This window comes from Artemia franciscana, chromosome 17 (genome assembly GCF_032884065.1).
Source record: "Artemia franciscana chromosome 17, ASM3288406v1, whole genome shotgun sequence".
Classification (NCBI taxonomy): Eukaryota; Metazoa; Arthropoda; class Branchiopoda; order Anostraca; family Artemiidae; genus Artemia; species Artemia franciscana.
This window is the reverse complement of record NC_088879.1, coordinates 43,830,042-43,845,420: the sequence shown is the minus strand read 5'-3', so window position 1 is coordinate 43,845,420 and position 15,379 is coordinate 43,830,042. Positions and strand designations below refer to the sequence as shown.

Below are 15,379 nucleotides of genomic sequence, written 5' to 3'. Positions count from 1 at the left end.
CCTGAATTTCTTAGGGGGGAATTACAGGCCTGTATGTAACAAGATATCTTCTTGCCCAGAGTCATCGCAGTTATCACGGGGACGCTTATAATGTACAAAATTACCGCTAAAGATATTAGCTGGGCATCCTTCACCATGTCTCCAGTTTTTCAAAGTCTTTTCTATTACATATAAAGGAATGAATAATTTTTCGAAATTAATCTTAAAAAGATGTTCTTCCGGAGTGAACTGCGTTGGTAGTTTTAGAGCAGCTTTACGTCCCTTTAGAGCAGCTTTGCTTGGTGCTTACTGGGTCTTTGATTCATAATCCAAATTATTGTTCCACCAGAAGTAAATGGCCTGAATTATCATTCTACCCCATCCTGTTATAAAAAGAAATCGGCCAAATATTTTTATTAATTCAAGACCACTAAGCCACCATTTTCGTGTTTCTTTCCAGGCCACCCAAGTCAATAGACAGGCAACACTAATGGCACGTATAATGATATGTAGAGATGATAATTCTGTTTAACCAAATTCTGCCATTATTTATTTTCGTGTTTTGTGATAGCGTTTCGGATGATCTTCGTATAGTGAATTTTATGGATAATAATATTACAATTAGGTATTGTAATAAGAATATGGCTAGGGATACAATAAAAAAACAAATAAAAGCACCACTCTGGAAGCCAGGATAGGAAAACAGGGCCAAATTATCAAGAAAAAAATGCACACCATTCCTCTGGATTGATAACTTCCAAACAGTACCATCAGAAAAAGGTGAGTGTATTTGTGGTGAAACTTTTTGGTATATGACAAGTGGCCAGCAAACAGTAAGTATATGAACTTAACAATTAACTCTTCAGCTTAAAATGGGATACTTTCATTGGCAGCTTTAGTTGTATGCTGAGGATGCGCCTTCGGTGTAATTAGAGTGGACAGATCAATTCCTTCAGATAAATAATCCGTCTTCTTCCATTCATATTTTTTGAGTAAAAAGAGTGAATCTATAAAGCGAATTCATCTCAAAATTTATAACTAGACTGCTCAACCCCCAAAAATAAAAATCTTTGAGTTGTTCTTCACCATATAATACGTTTGTAAATAGGTCCACCATTTGATAGTAGAATATTTTGCTAATAATCCAAAAGGTGAGCCTTGGGATGCACCTGGTAAAAGTTTCAAAATTGCCTTTCCAAAAGCAAAATATCAAAGCGTACATTTTCTATTTGATTCTTCTTGAAGCATCAAATGCTTAGATGGGCATCCCACTAATTATACAGAAATAATAAAAACACAACCGCCCCTGAACATTTTCAACATAAATACGTTCGAAGCATGAACAGTTCCCGCAAATTGCACACTGGGAATTATATACGTTTGGCTTTTTTCTAATTTCTCTCACACTGCAGTTGAGCTAGGTCTATATAGTTGAGCTGGAAGGATAGAGATGATTGTAGGACAGCAGAAAGTTCTTTCTTCTATATGGTTGTGTTATTTGAGGTGTCTTATCTTGGTTGATGACTGTTGGGTCGAATCAGATGTGTGATGTTTTGGGCATTCTTCGGCGTTTGATAAATCATAACAGTAGGTGTTACTTGTTTCTTGATTTTTGACCATGACGCATCGCTGGTCAGTGCCAGAGCATGCCAATTTCTATTGCTTAAGTTTTTGTATTTCTGCATTAAATAATTCAAATAGTGCTTCTAGCCTTTGCCTATACAATATAAGGAAGGCTTGGTGAGTTGATGTTTTAAAAGCATTCTCTATAGTTAATTTGGGAGTTCTAATTCATTTTTTGCTGGTTCGTCAGACATGGCCAAACATGGACAGGTTTTCTTGCCATCAATTGTTCAGCACTCTCTTCTTTATTTATCATCAGGGAAATTTTTGTCTCCATCCATGCATTGCGTTCTACCATAGTCGGTGTTAACAAAAGGGACTTTCTATCTAACTTATACTCTTCCTTTTCTTGAAGATGTTCATATCCAACTGGTGGATCTTACTGGTTGTCTTTCTGTATTAGGATTTCACAGAATAATGAATTTAGCTTCAAAACTTTCAAATGTTTATATGGATATAGAGTAAAGAATCTTGTTTTAAAATTTTCTTAAGGGAAAATGGATGAGGGATTGGGTCCTGAATTTTGTAGGGGGAATTACAGGCCTATATGTCACAAGATCTCTTCTTGCCCAGAGTCGTTGGAGTTATCACTAGGACGCTTATAGCGGACAAAATTACCGCTAAACACATTAGCTGGGCATCCTTCACCATGTTTCCTGTTTTTCAAAATCTCTTCTATTGCATCTCCAGAAATGAATAACTTTTCAAAACACATCTTCGATCCATAATCCAAATTATTTTACCACCCGAAGTAAATGGCCTTAATTATCAAAAGAAATCGGCCAAATATCTTTATTAATTCAAGACCACCAAACCACCATTTTTGTAGCTCTTTCCAGGCCACCCATTTCAATAAACAGGCAACACAAATGGCACATATAATGATGTAAAAGAGATGACACATCTGTTTAACCAAGTTCTGCCATTATTTATTTTGGTGTTTTATGATAGTGTTTCGGATGATCTTCGTATAGTCAATTTTATGGATATTAATATTACAATCAGGTATTGTAATAAAAAAATGGCTAGGGATACAATAAAGAAACAAATAAGAGCACCACTTTGGAAGCCAGGATTGGAAAACAGGGCTAAATTATCTAGAAAAAAATGCACACAAATTTCTCTAGAGAGATAACTTCCAAACAGTACCATCAGAAAAAGGTGAGTGTATTTGTGGTGATACTTTCTGGTATATGACAAATAGCCAGCTAAGAGCAAGTATATGAACTTAACAATTAATTGTTCCTCGTAAAATGGGATATGTTCATTTGCAGCTTTAGTTGTATGCTCAGGATGCGCCTTCGGTGTCATTGGTGTGGTCAGATCAATCCCTTCAGATAAATAATCTGTCTTCTTCCCTTCCCATTTTTTGATTGAAAATCTCAGCATCCATACCATTTGATTGGATTTTTCTTTATCTCAGCATCCTTGCCATTTGATTGGATTTTTCTTTATCTCAGCATCCATACCATTTGATTGGATTTTTCTTTATCTCAGCATCCTTGCCATTTGATTGGATTTTTCTTTATCTCAGCATCCATGCCATTTGATTGGATTTTTCTTTATCTCAGCATCCGTGCCATTTGAATGGATTTTTCTTCATCTCAGCATCCATGCCATTTGATTGGATTTTCTTTATCTCAGCATCCATGCCATTTGCTTGGATTTCTCTTTATCTCAGCATCCATGCCATTTGATTGGATTTTTCTTTATCTCAGCATCCATGCCATTTGATTGGATTTTTCTTTATCTCAGCATCCATGCCATTTGATTGGATTTTTCTTTATCTCAACATCCAAGCCATTTGATTGAATTTTTCTTTATCTCAGTATCCGTGCCATTTGAATGGATTTTTCTTAATCTCAGCATCCATGCCATTTGATTGGATTTTCTTTATCTCAGCATCCATGCCATTTGATTGGATTTCTCTTTATCTATTTGTCTTGTCCGCCTTTATAGCTAGCAATGTTGTTAGGCATTTCGTCTTGATGATTACCTTGATTTTTATCTTGATTATCGTTATGAATTTATTCCCTGTTTTTCTTTCCATTCTCAAACCAATGTTATGTTTTGCTTTTACTTTACTACGCCATTCCAATTATATAGGTTTTCCTTTTTATTTCTTCAACGTATCGAATTCTTCTTTGTCTCCTAGGCGCTCAATTTGTCTTATTTCTTTTCCTATTGTCAAGCCTGCGAGTACTTTTGCTACCTGGTTGCCTACCTATGAAAGAATCTAATGTCACTTATGTTTCTACTTGTTATATGTTCTCTGGAGCTGGTGCATCTCAGTCCGGCTTTTTCTAATGCAGGGTCGCCACTACTAGCAATTTGTCACCTTTTCTAGTGATTTTTTCATTGTCTATACAGTAACATCACTAAATTTTCTCATATCACTGAACAACCAGGAAATCCCTAAAATCTAGTGATTTTTTTCACCGGGAGGCAACCCTGGCCTATTGATTTAGATAGGAAATGAAATGTACCGGTTAAATCTTTCTACAACGTTTTCAACAAACCAAAGAAGCAGTCTTGCACAAGCAATCTCAAGACTTTTACCTCCCATTCATTGTATATACCTTCTTATTCATATCAGGGCAAATCCTGTATCCTCTGCTAGCCTACAGTTTCTTCTTAATATTTTTCTGCGATTTTAATTGGGGGAATATACTTAACATTGTTATCTGATGACAAGAACTGTATAATGCATTTTTACAATTTTTATAATTATTATTCAATTTAAATTAATTGCTCGAATATAGATGTTCTTTTCAAATAGGTGCGGTATTTATCGAGTATAGCTGCTTTAAATGAATTGAAACGACCTCCTTCAACTCCTTTCCAGGTTTGATATTTATCAATTTTTCTTTCCCCTTTGCTTCTGTCTCTCTCATTGCTTTAAATTTGTATTTTTTAAAAGCACATCTGATGTTAAAGAGTTGTTAAAACTGCCTATTCTCTTTTAAATATGTGAGTGTTATATGTTATATCCGCCTGCCGTGGTGTTATATGGGTAAATTTTATTGTTCTCAGAAGATGCTTCAAATTAGGCTCTCTTATGTTAAGGGTGAAAATTTCTTCGCTTATGCAAAAACGGAATGTTCCAAGTTACAATATTTACCACAAAAAAAGTAAAACTACTATGCTCTAACTATAAGTAGTTTTGTTTATGCAGGACCGCTTTTCTCTTGGTATTTATGAATGCTTATAATAAAAGTCTTGCAATATGAAAATAAATTGCCTATTCAAGTTTCACTTTTAATTTAAAATAGGTTAAGTTTCAATTTGTTTCAATCTACTTTAGGTATATTACCTAGTATATTATGTTGACCTATAAGAGGCTTAGAATATTCTGTTGGTTCTTTTTGGTCTTAATGATGAATTTAATTGTTCTACAAGTTTTATGCGAAAAGTTATAAAATTTAATGTTAATTTTTTTTTAAGTAGGATGAAATTTAATATTTTAGAAGGCAGCAATGTGCTTATAGTGACCATTCAAAGACGATATAGCGGCACTTAGACTGAGGAGGAATTAATTTAGAATTTAATCTGTATTCTATTTGACGACTGTTAGGATTTATTTACAAAGGAAATGTTTAATATTTGCAAGGGTAAAAGCGTCCAACATTTGAACTTAAGAAAATACTGAAAGAATATGTTAATTTATTCTTTGTTTTCAAGGCTGCTAAAATATATATATAAATTTGATTGTTTGTATCAATTCAGTTTTTGTTAATGTGTCTTCTTGGTGACACGGAAGAATCAATTGTTAGTTTCATCAACACTTTCAAATAAAATCATATAGTACTCAATCAGTATCTTTTTTATTTACCTTTCTTTTTTATAATCATATTAACAATGTGCTCTCCTTCAGCTCCTACAGAGTTATGGGAGAAATATAAATCGAAAATGGCCGAGGATATACTCCGTCGAAAACGGTTAGAGACGTCAGATATGACCTTTGATCTTACATCAGAAATGTATAACTACACTTTAGTTATTATTGAAGATTTGTGCGTGTGTATGGCAAACAAACCTCTTCAAGGATTTGGGAATGCCTTCACCTAATCGTAACGCTGCTGTTTCGACATGTGTAGAATTGGATCGTGAACAAAGTTACAACACGAGTGATCTATTGTCGTATGTACAAAATAATATTTCTAAGTTAACGTTTGAGCAAAAAGACATTTATGATAAGATAATGCATTGTGTAGATAACAACGTTGGAGAAATCTTCTTTTTGGATGCGCCAGGAGGTACTGGTAAAACGTTTGTGATAAAATTGATTCTGGCATCAATATATATATATATATATATATATATATATATATATATATATATATATATATATATATATATATATATATATATGTTTTTAACTACGTAAAACTTGCGAATATACAACATTCTTCGCTGTCCCATTGTCTGTGCAAATAAAAAGCTTTTTATACTTATAATGACGTAATATGCAAACCCTGTTTTAACAAACAGACAAACATACATTCATTCAACTTATTTTTATATAGATAGATAGATATACATATACAATATAAATTAACTACGTAAAACTTGCGAATATACAACATTCTTCACTGTCCCATTGTCTGTGCATATAAATAGATTGTCAGGTTTACCGACCCTCGAACATGCAACATACATCGCATGCCATTGCAAAGCTTTGGTGGGTTAATATTTCGTAATAGCATTATTGGTAAGCCTATTTTTAGTTGTAGCAAGTTTAGTAGAAACCCTTGGAGATCCAGTGAATTTGAAATTTGGCTGCCAATAATTGGCTGCCATGGATAATTAACCACTTCATTTGGTTCCAGAACTGTGTCGACTGACTTGTAAATTACTTCCTGGTCTTCGAATCTTGGTCAAAATAATATTGTTGATTTTGTAGACGTCTTTATTCTTGGCTACCAATATCGCTCGTTCACTGAGCCATTTATGATATCTATAATCGGTTAGAATATTCGGAAATACCTTTTCAACCATTTCATTTTTGGACGTCACTAAATTGCAGAATTCAGTTGGCAGTTGTATACGTCCTGAAATTGAGTCTACTGGTAGCTTTCCGTTTCCAATTGCCAGCAATTGATCTGAAAATATTTCACCAGAATCATCGTTTTGCAATCGGACACGCATATTTATAGTTAATTTTAATGTCTTTACGTGTGCCCATAAATTAGAATTTTTCAGGCAAGCATTCATTTCGTCCGCAGGGGTTGATCTAGGTATTATAGGTAATATTTGCCTGAAATTTCCCGCAAGCGATATTAATGTGCTGCCAAAAGGGTTTTGAATTTCCTTGCAAATCTCGGAGTGATTGCCCCAGAGCCTCGAGTGATTTTTTGTGTGCCATTGTGCACTCGTCCCAAATAATAAGTTTCCATTGCTGCAATACTTTACCCATCCCAGATAATTTGGAAATATTGCACGTGGGAGTTTTGTAGAATGCAAATTCAGAGGCAATTTCAAAGCGGAATGAGCAGTTCTTCCACCGGGCAGCAACGTTGCGGCTAATCCGGGCGACGCAATCGCCAACACTATGTTATTTTGTGATCAAATTGATGCCAGAATCAATTTTATCACAAACGTTTTACCAGTACCTCCTGGCGCATCCAAAAAGAAGATTTCTCCAACGTTGTTATCTACACAATGCATTATCTTATCATAAATGTCTTTTTGCTCAAACGTTAACTTAGAAATATTATTTTGTACATACGACAATAGATCACTCGTGTTGTAACTTTGTTCACGATCCAATTCTACACATGTCGAAACAGCAGCGTTACGATTAGGTGAAGGCATTCCCAAATCCTTGAAGAGGTTTGTTTGCCATACACACGCACAAATCTTCAATAATAACTAAAGTGTAGTTATACATTTCTGATGTAAGATCAAAGGTCATATCTGACGTCTCTAACCGTTTTCGAAGGAGTATATCCTCGGCCATTTTCGATTTATATTTCTCCCATAACTCTGTAGGAGCTGAAGGAGAGCACATTGTTAATATGATTATAAAAAAGAAAGGTAAATAAAAAAGATACTGATTGAGTACTATATGATTTTATTTGAAAGTGTTGATGAAACTAACAATTGATTCTTCCGTGTCACCAAGAAGACACATTAACAAAAACTGAATTGATACAAACAATCAAATTTATATATATTTTTTAGCAGCCTTGAAAACAAAGAATAAATTAACATATTCTTTCAGTATTTTCTTAAGTTCAAATGTTGGACGCTTTTACCCTTGCAAATATTAAACATTTCCTTTGTAAATAAATCCTAACAGTCGTCAAATAGAATACAGATTAAATTCTAAATTAATTCCTCCTCAGTCTAAGTGCCGCTATATCGTCTTTGAATGGTCACTATAAGCACATTGCTGCCTTCTAAAATATTAAATTTCATCCTACTTAAAAAAAAATTAACATTAAATTTTATTACTTTTCGCATAAAACTTGTAGAACAATTAAATTCATCATTAAGACCAAAAAGAACCAACAGAATATTCTAAGCCTCTTATAGGTCAACATAATATACTAGGTAATATACCTAAAGTAGATTGAAACAAATTGAAACTTAACCTATTTTAAATTAAAAGTGAAACTTGAATAGGCAATTTATTTTCATATTGCAAGCCTTTTATTATAAGCATTCATAAATACCAAGAGAAAAGCGGTCCTGCATAAACAAAACTACTTATAGTTAGAGCATAGTAGTTTTACTTTTTTTGTGGTAAATATTGTAACTTGGAACATTCTGTTTTTGCATAAGCGAAGAAATTTTCACCCTTAACATAAGAGAGCCTAATTTGAAGCATCTTCTGAGAACAATAAAATTTACCCATATAACACCACGGCAGGCGGATATAACATATAACACTCACATATTTAAAAGAGAATAGGCAGTTTTAACAACTCTTTAACATCAGATGTGCTTTTAAAAAATACAAATTTAAAGCAATGAGAGAGACAGAAGCAAAGGGGAAAGAAAAATTGATAAATATCAAACCTGGAAAGGAGTTGAAGGAGGTCGTTTCAATTCATTTAAAGCAGCTATACTCGATAAATACCGCGCCTATTTGAAAAGAACATCTATATTCGAGCAATTAATTTAAATTGAATAATAATTATAAAAATTGTAAAAAGTGCATTATACAGTTCTTGTCATCAGATAACAATGTTAAGTATATTCCCCCAATTAAAATCGCAGAAAAATATTAAGAAGAAACTGTAGGCTAGCAGAGGATACAGGATTTGCCCTGATATGAATAAGAAGGTATATGCAATGAATGGGAGGTAAAAGTCTTGAGATTGCTTGTGCAAGACTGCTTCTTTGGTTTGTTGAAAACGTTGTAGAAAGATTTAACCGGTACATTTCATTTCCTATCTAAATCAATAGGCCAGGGTTGCCTCCCGGTGAAAAAAATCACTAGATTTTAGGGATTTCCTGGTTGTTCAGTGATATGAGAAAATTTAGTGATGTTACTGTATAGACAATGAAAAAATCACTAGAAAAGGTGACAAATTGCTAGTAGTGGCGACCCTGCATTAGAAAAAGCCGGACTGAGATGCACCAGCTCCAGAGAACATATAACAAGTAGAAACATAAGTGACATTAGATTCTTTCATAGGTAGGCAACCAGGTAGCAAAAGTACTCGCAGGCTTGACAATAGGAAAAGAAATAAGACAAATTGAGCGCCTAGGAGACAAAGAAGAATTCGATACGTTGAAGAAATAAAAAGGAAAACCTATATAATTGGAATGGCGTAGTAAAGTAAAAGCTAAACATAACATTGGTTTGAGAATGGAAAGAAAAACAGGGAATAAATTCATAACGATAATCAAGATAAAAATCAAGGTAATCATCAAGACGAAATGCCTAACAACATTGCTAGCTATAAAGGCGGACAAGACAAATATATAATCAAAAGCAGAAAGGGGCCTTTTAAAATTCTGTTATTTCTACCACTACTACAAACAACTAACCACAGCAGCAAGTAACATATGGCCAACACAGCTAAGCATGCCCCTCCTCCGTCCCAGCCTATTCAACGCCTCCCTTTTTACACCCTTCCCGGGAAGTTCTTATTTCTTTTAAATGTTTCTTTATGACATCCTTCCATCCAAGACAAGGACGACCTGCGTTCAATTTAGCCCTAGATGGTTGGTCAAAAAGGACAATCTTCGGCAGTCTGTCATCCTTCATCCAAACAACGTGCCTGAGCCATCTCAAAAATAAAATTCTGTTAGCTACCGCTCAAAGCCTAAACGAGGGCAAGTTTCTTAGAAAGCGAAACTAACTATGCCAAGACAGCTAAAACTGGAGCTGAATATAAGGAATAGTAATAAGAAAATCAATCCCGTCCCCGTCTCCAAAAAAGAAAATCCTAGAAATTTGCATAATTAAAATCGTTTGTTTTAACATCTGCAAAAGTGTTTTGCTATATCATATTAGAGCTTAATAATTAAACTACAGCAAATTATGGAAGCAAGGGCATTGGTGGATCTATTCAGGGACCATATCCCCCTGGCTGCAAATATGCCCTGAACTAAAAAAAGTTTAATTAGCAACTGACAATAAACTTGGTAACTAAAATGTTACCATTTTAGTTACTAACAAGATTCTGAAGCATTCCAAGTTTTGTACCAAATTTGCACGTAGCCCGAAACTGGAAAGATTATTAAGAGAATTGTGATCTTATTAACTTAATGAGTCATAAGAAGGGCTTTTTGATGGGAAGTTCTTTGTTATTTGTAGGTTTGTGGCAGAATATTTATAACAATAATAACAACAAGCGTTACTTCATATTCTTCTTACAATACAAATACGATTCTTTTGATGTTCTGCAATTTTCTTAATACTTAATAAGAATTCCACGAAAAATATTTCTTAAAAGACGTTTGGTATTTTCTTGGATAGGGCTATTCCACCAGCTATTAGAAAAAGGACATTTCTCTATCCCAAAAAAGAAAATAAAAACGAAAAATTCAAGAGAATGTTTTTCCTCACCAAAAAGCAAAGTTTCGACGCTCCATTAGGCAATATTATTATGTAAAAACACAGATTATTGTGAAACCTAATAGATAATCTAGAACTATTAGGTTGCACCTTTGTGGTAAGACATTTAGTGGCAAATTTCAAATGGTCCCGCCACTTCGTGGATTCCTCTCCCACTATTCATGAAATTCGTGCTGTTTCCCTATTGCAGTGTTGAATTGAAGTTAGCACTAGAAATTTCCGTATTTAACGAAATTTAATCCCCCCTTAGAAATCCTGGATAGGCCAGTCAGTTAAGTCATATCTATGAGATGGGAAAGTTCACTCAACGGATAACTCGTTGGCCAGTTGTGACCCTTGTGGAGTCCTTGCCAGTTTTGGAGTCCTTGGGAGATACTCTCCCCAATCACTTTATGTTTTACCCAAACCTTTGTCCAGCAAACCTAATCACGGTTTTAACTCTTCGTAGAAATCGACGAATCGATAATTGTTTTATGCACTTTAACTTGAACTTTAACTTTTTCTGAACTTTATTCCTTGACTTCTGTATTCAAATTTTATCTTCAGTAGGCATCAAAGACTGTTCTTCACTTGACTATTCCAGGGAAGGGGACCCAGAAGAAATTGATGCATTGTTCGTTGAGATTCCTACCTACTTTTCCTGTACCTCTATTGTTTTCACAGGTCTTTATCTTTCCAGTCGCACAGTATTTCAAATTATTTCACGTTGTAATTCACGTCCTATTTGATATGTGGTGTTGTTTCCTCCGTCAGAGATTGAGAGGCTATTTCTACCAATTTTTCCTGATGACTGACATCATCGAATGTGCCAGAGCCTGATTTTACACTTCTCTCAAGTGTAAATTCGTGAGAGTGACAAAATTTTATTTAATCATACTAAGCTCATTTATTTGCTGCTAATCTTGTGCACTTCAATTTTCAAAACCTCCTGCAGATACTAATACAGTCTAGACCATGGTTGTTCTGGAGTTGAGACTTGTGGATGGCGACAGATCCAGGGCCAAGCTCTGGAAGTAGTAGCTTAGACGCTGGTGAAGAAAGAAGTCAAATGGATATTGTAAAGTTAAAGTTTAGTATTTATGTTTGTGAGGGTGGACTAGCTTGGCACATGGGTGGTGATTTATTTTACAGGGTGAGATGTGGGGTTTCCTGCCCCTTTTCTTTCTTTTTTAAGAAAAATGACCTGTTTCCCTTCTGTCTTCCTGTCTCATTTATTTTTTTTTCAGATAAATAACCTGTTTTCCTTTCCGTTATTAAATTTTCAAAAGTTTTCCTATAATTTGACCTGTTTCTACTCGAGGGAGCAAGGACACTGGTGAAGAAAAAAGTCAAATGGTTATTGTAAAGTTGAAGTTCAGTGTTTATATTTGTAAGGGTGTAACAACTTGGCACATGGGTGGTCATTTATCTTACAGGGTGAGGCTTCCTGCCCTTTTCCATCTTTTTTCAGATAAATGACTTGTTTCCCCTTGAAGGAACACAGACGCTGGTGAAGAAAGAAGTCAAATGGATATTGTATAGTTAAATTTCAGTATTCATGTTTGTAAGGGTGGACCAGCTTGGCAACTGGGTCGTCATTTATCCTACAGGGGGAGGTGTCGGGGCTTCCTGTCCCTTTTTTTTAATTTTTTCAGGCAAATGACCTGTTTTCCTGAATTTGCCTATAATTTAATTTTCAATTACAAGTCACAGTCTGGTTAATAAGCCGGTGGTGTTGCACTAAGTGAACTATCGGGCTAAAATCAATTCGTGCTTCCTGGACTTGGCAATTGATATTGAATTGTATTCAAAAAGTGTTTAATTTTGAAGCTCTTATTTATTGGATTGGCCAGGGCATATCTAAGATCCACCCCTACATACTAGATCCACCCCTATATATATATATATATATATATATATATATGTATATATGTATATATGTATATGTATATATGTATATATATATGTATATATGTAGTTTTACTGCTGTAAGTACTGGTGCTTATTACTGGTGCCTACTATTACTAATAAACCAAAGCATTGTAAGGCAAAGATTTTGGGCAATATTTTGACAGTGTTGAAATAAAAAAAACACGCTACGCCCGGATAGGTTGTCAAGAGGACTTATCAGCAATGCTTTAGAACCGGGAATATTTAAACAGATGCTCAACAACATCAAACAAACTATGATCTCGTAGATTGTCAATAGGGTGACAAAGCAACATTACAATAACAGCTTACATTAATAAGTTAGACCTTTTAGGGTAAGTTGTGATATATTTTGAACTAGCCAGAAGACATTATGTGTATACTTTTGATACTTCTTCAGCGGTTACTGTAGTAAATCAAACAAAGGGCATTAAGTTGAGGTTTTTAGGGGGAATTTCAATTAAACGGAAAAACTCTACACATGCAAGCATTAAAAGGGCATATAAGCAATATCATAGGCAGTGTTATTTTAACACAGCAGATAATATCATTGATATTTTAAAGGAGATAGTTTGATTGAAAATTCAAAGTTCTAGCAACCCTTTTAAAAGCCAAAAGTGATTCGATTGCAATCATAATTTTTTCGCAACCTCTTTAGCTCATAATTTTTCAAAGATTTCAAATCAAAATTTAAGATAAACATTTTGTTCAGCATAGCTGAACTGTGTTATAACTGTTTCTTTAGGGCTATTACCTATGTCGAAGCCCCATAACTATACAATTGGCACATTTGCTTAAGAACTAAATGTTGCCTTAATATTGAATAAAAAAGCTCTATAGATATCTTGACTGAAAAATAAGACATCTCACTAGTACACCAAAAATGACTGAGGGTACTATGTTAGAACTTTCGGCGCTGCTTCTATTACTGCTTCTGCTCTTAAAATTTAACTACATCAAAAGACTATAAGCGCATCCAAGCTGTCAAACAGTATAGATAGATTCTATTGTGAATGGTATCAAGTTTGTTTTTTCATGTCAACTAAAGGAAGTATAACATTAAATTAAACACTACTATTTGTGTTCTGATTTTTAAAAGGGTGTAGGCTATGTTGTTAAAGCAAAAACCGAAAAGATTTAAACTGTTGTTTCTTTTTGAAAAGACTAAGAAGTTAAAATAAATAACCAAGAAATCAAATTAACTTGATTTTAGCTCAAAACCCTTATGCCTTCAGAAAGCCAGAACATAATTTTGCATTAAACTGAAATTTATTTAATGTTTTCTTTTTTACAACTTTAATAAGTCAAGTATTACTAACATTTTAAGGAATAAATATCAGCATATATATGCATCAACTGACCATGAGCATTTGTTTGTATTTGTTCAGTAAATTGTAAACTATGTTCTGGCCTTGGGAAGGCATAAGGGTTTTGAGCCCTACTCAATTTAATTTTTGTCAGTTTAAGTTTTAGTCGGTTAGAAATTAAAATTTTTGTTCGTTTTAGGTTTATTTTAGGTTTCATTTATTTATCGATGCTGATTTTTAGTAGTTTTACACAAGGTAGATTGTTTGATTTTATTTTTGCTCATTTTTGGTTTAATAGAGTTCTTTACTTTTCTTTGAAAACTTATAGTGTGAAATTTATTTTTAATTAATTTTAATTTGAGCTAGATCAAGAAGAAATGTTTGCATTCTATAGTAACGCTATGGCTTTGATCTCTACTTGGTAACTTCTTTCAGAATAGTTTTACATTTTTTTATATGACCTATTGGTCAAATGATTCTTCTACAAACCTTAATTTTTTTCTCTATTAAAGTAAACTATTTTCACAATACCTTGACTTTTTACCAAATTTAATGAAACTTATATATTTGAAATCAGCATAATAAGCCAATTGCTTTGATATATCCATTGATATTAGAATTCCATTTCTTAGAGTTTCGATTACCATTGAGCGGGGCCACTCCTTACTTACAGTTGGTCACAACGAACTGTTTAATTACCCATCAAAATTCAAACAGAGATAATTGAAATACTGATAATTTTTTCTGGGTCACCAAAAGTATTGTATTCAGAAGACTTTACAGTCTTACGAAATTTTATTAGACAAATAGAAAAGGTTTTTCATCTAAAGTAAGGAGCATGTTTAAAACTTAAAACAATATAAATTACTTTGTCTGTAAGGAGGACTTCCCCCTCCTCAACACCCTTATCATTAAACAACAGGTTTTTAGTACTTTGAAAAATATACATTTTGAGATGCTAATTTTCTTTAAAAATTTGGAAAAAGCCAAACCTCACAATAAAGAGTAAGGAGTAAAGAAGGAGACAGCCCTTCATATAGAGAATTCTCTGTTCAAATAGGTTTCAAATATTTTCCTTCCTCGTAGTTGAAAAGCTCTTTCTTTTCAGATTGTTTTCCAAATCATATTTTCCAGGCCTTACCAAGATATAATTTGAGGTATTGGTTCCTTAAATCCCTGTTTAATTGCTTTTAATTTATGTTAATAAATAGCTGTACATTGATTAGTACCGTCCTACGTCTAAATTTGCAATTTCAATTTTGAATAAAATTTGAATATACTTAAAAAATTGTCGATTAATCGTAATTTTGCAAAAAGGTCCTTGCTGATATTACTACTAAGGAATTTTGGTTAGATGAAAAGGAGTATTATTGTTTGCGTGGTTTTCCAATTCCCTCAAATATTTTCTCACGATATTCTCCCACTCCAACTAAAAATTCCTTGATTTTTGTTTAGCCCTCGACAGTCAGCTGACAAGGACAAGCTTCGGGAATCTTATCATCCTTTATCTATAAAACTTGCCCTATAG

At 33.8% G+C, this 15,379-nt stretch overlaps 1 protein-coding gene across 2 annotated transcripts in view; it reads right to left on the bottom strand.

The window, feature by feature from the left end:
• The window catches only part of LOC136038279 (uncharacterized), a 187,791-nt gene that overhangs the window by 749 nt on the left and 171,663 nt on the right, over nt 1–15,379 (bottom strand). Inside the window, exon 3 of one of the 2 annotated variants that reach the window (XM_065721408.1) lies at nt 8,405–8,691. The exons of the other annotated variant lie outside the window; for it this stretch is intronic. Coding sequence (XP_065577480.1) covers nt 8,670–8,691 — 22 coding nt within the window. The 3' untranslated portion in view covers nt 8,405–8,669. Of the gene's footprint in view, nt 1–8,404; nt 8,692–15,379 lie in introns of those variants that run through there. 2 annotated transcript variants of the gene reach the window in all.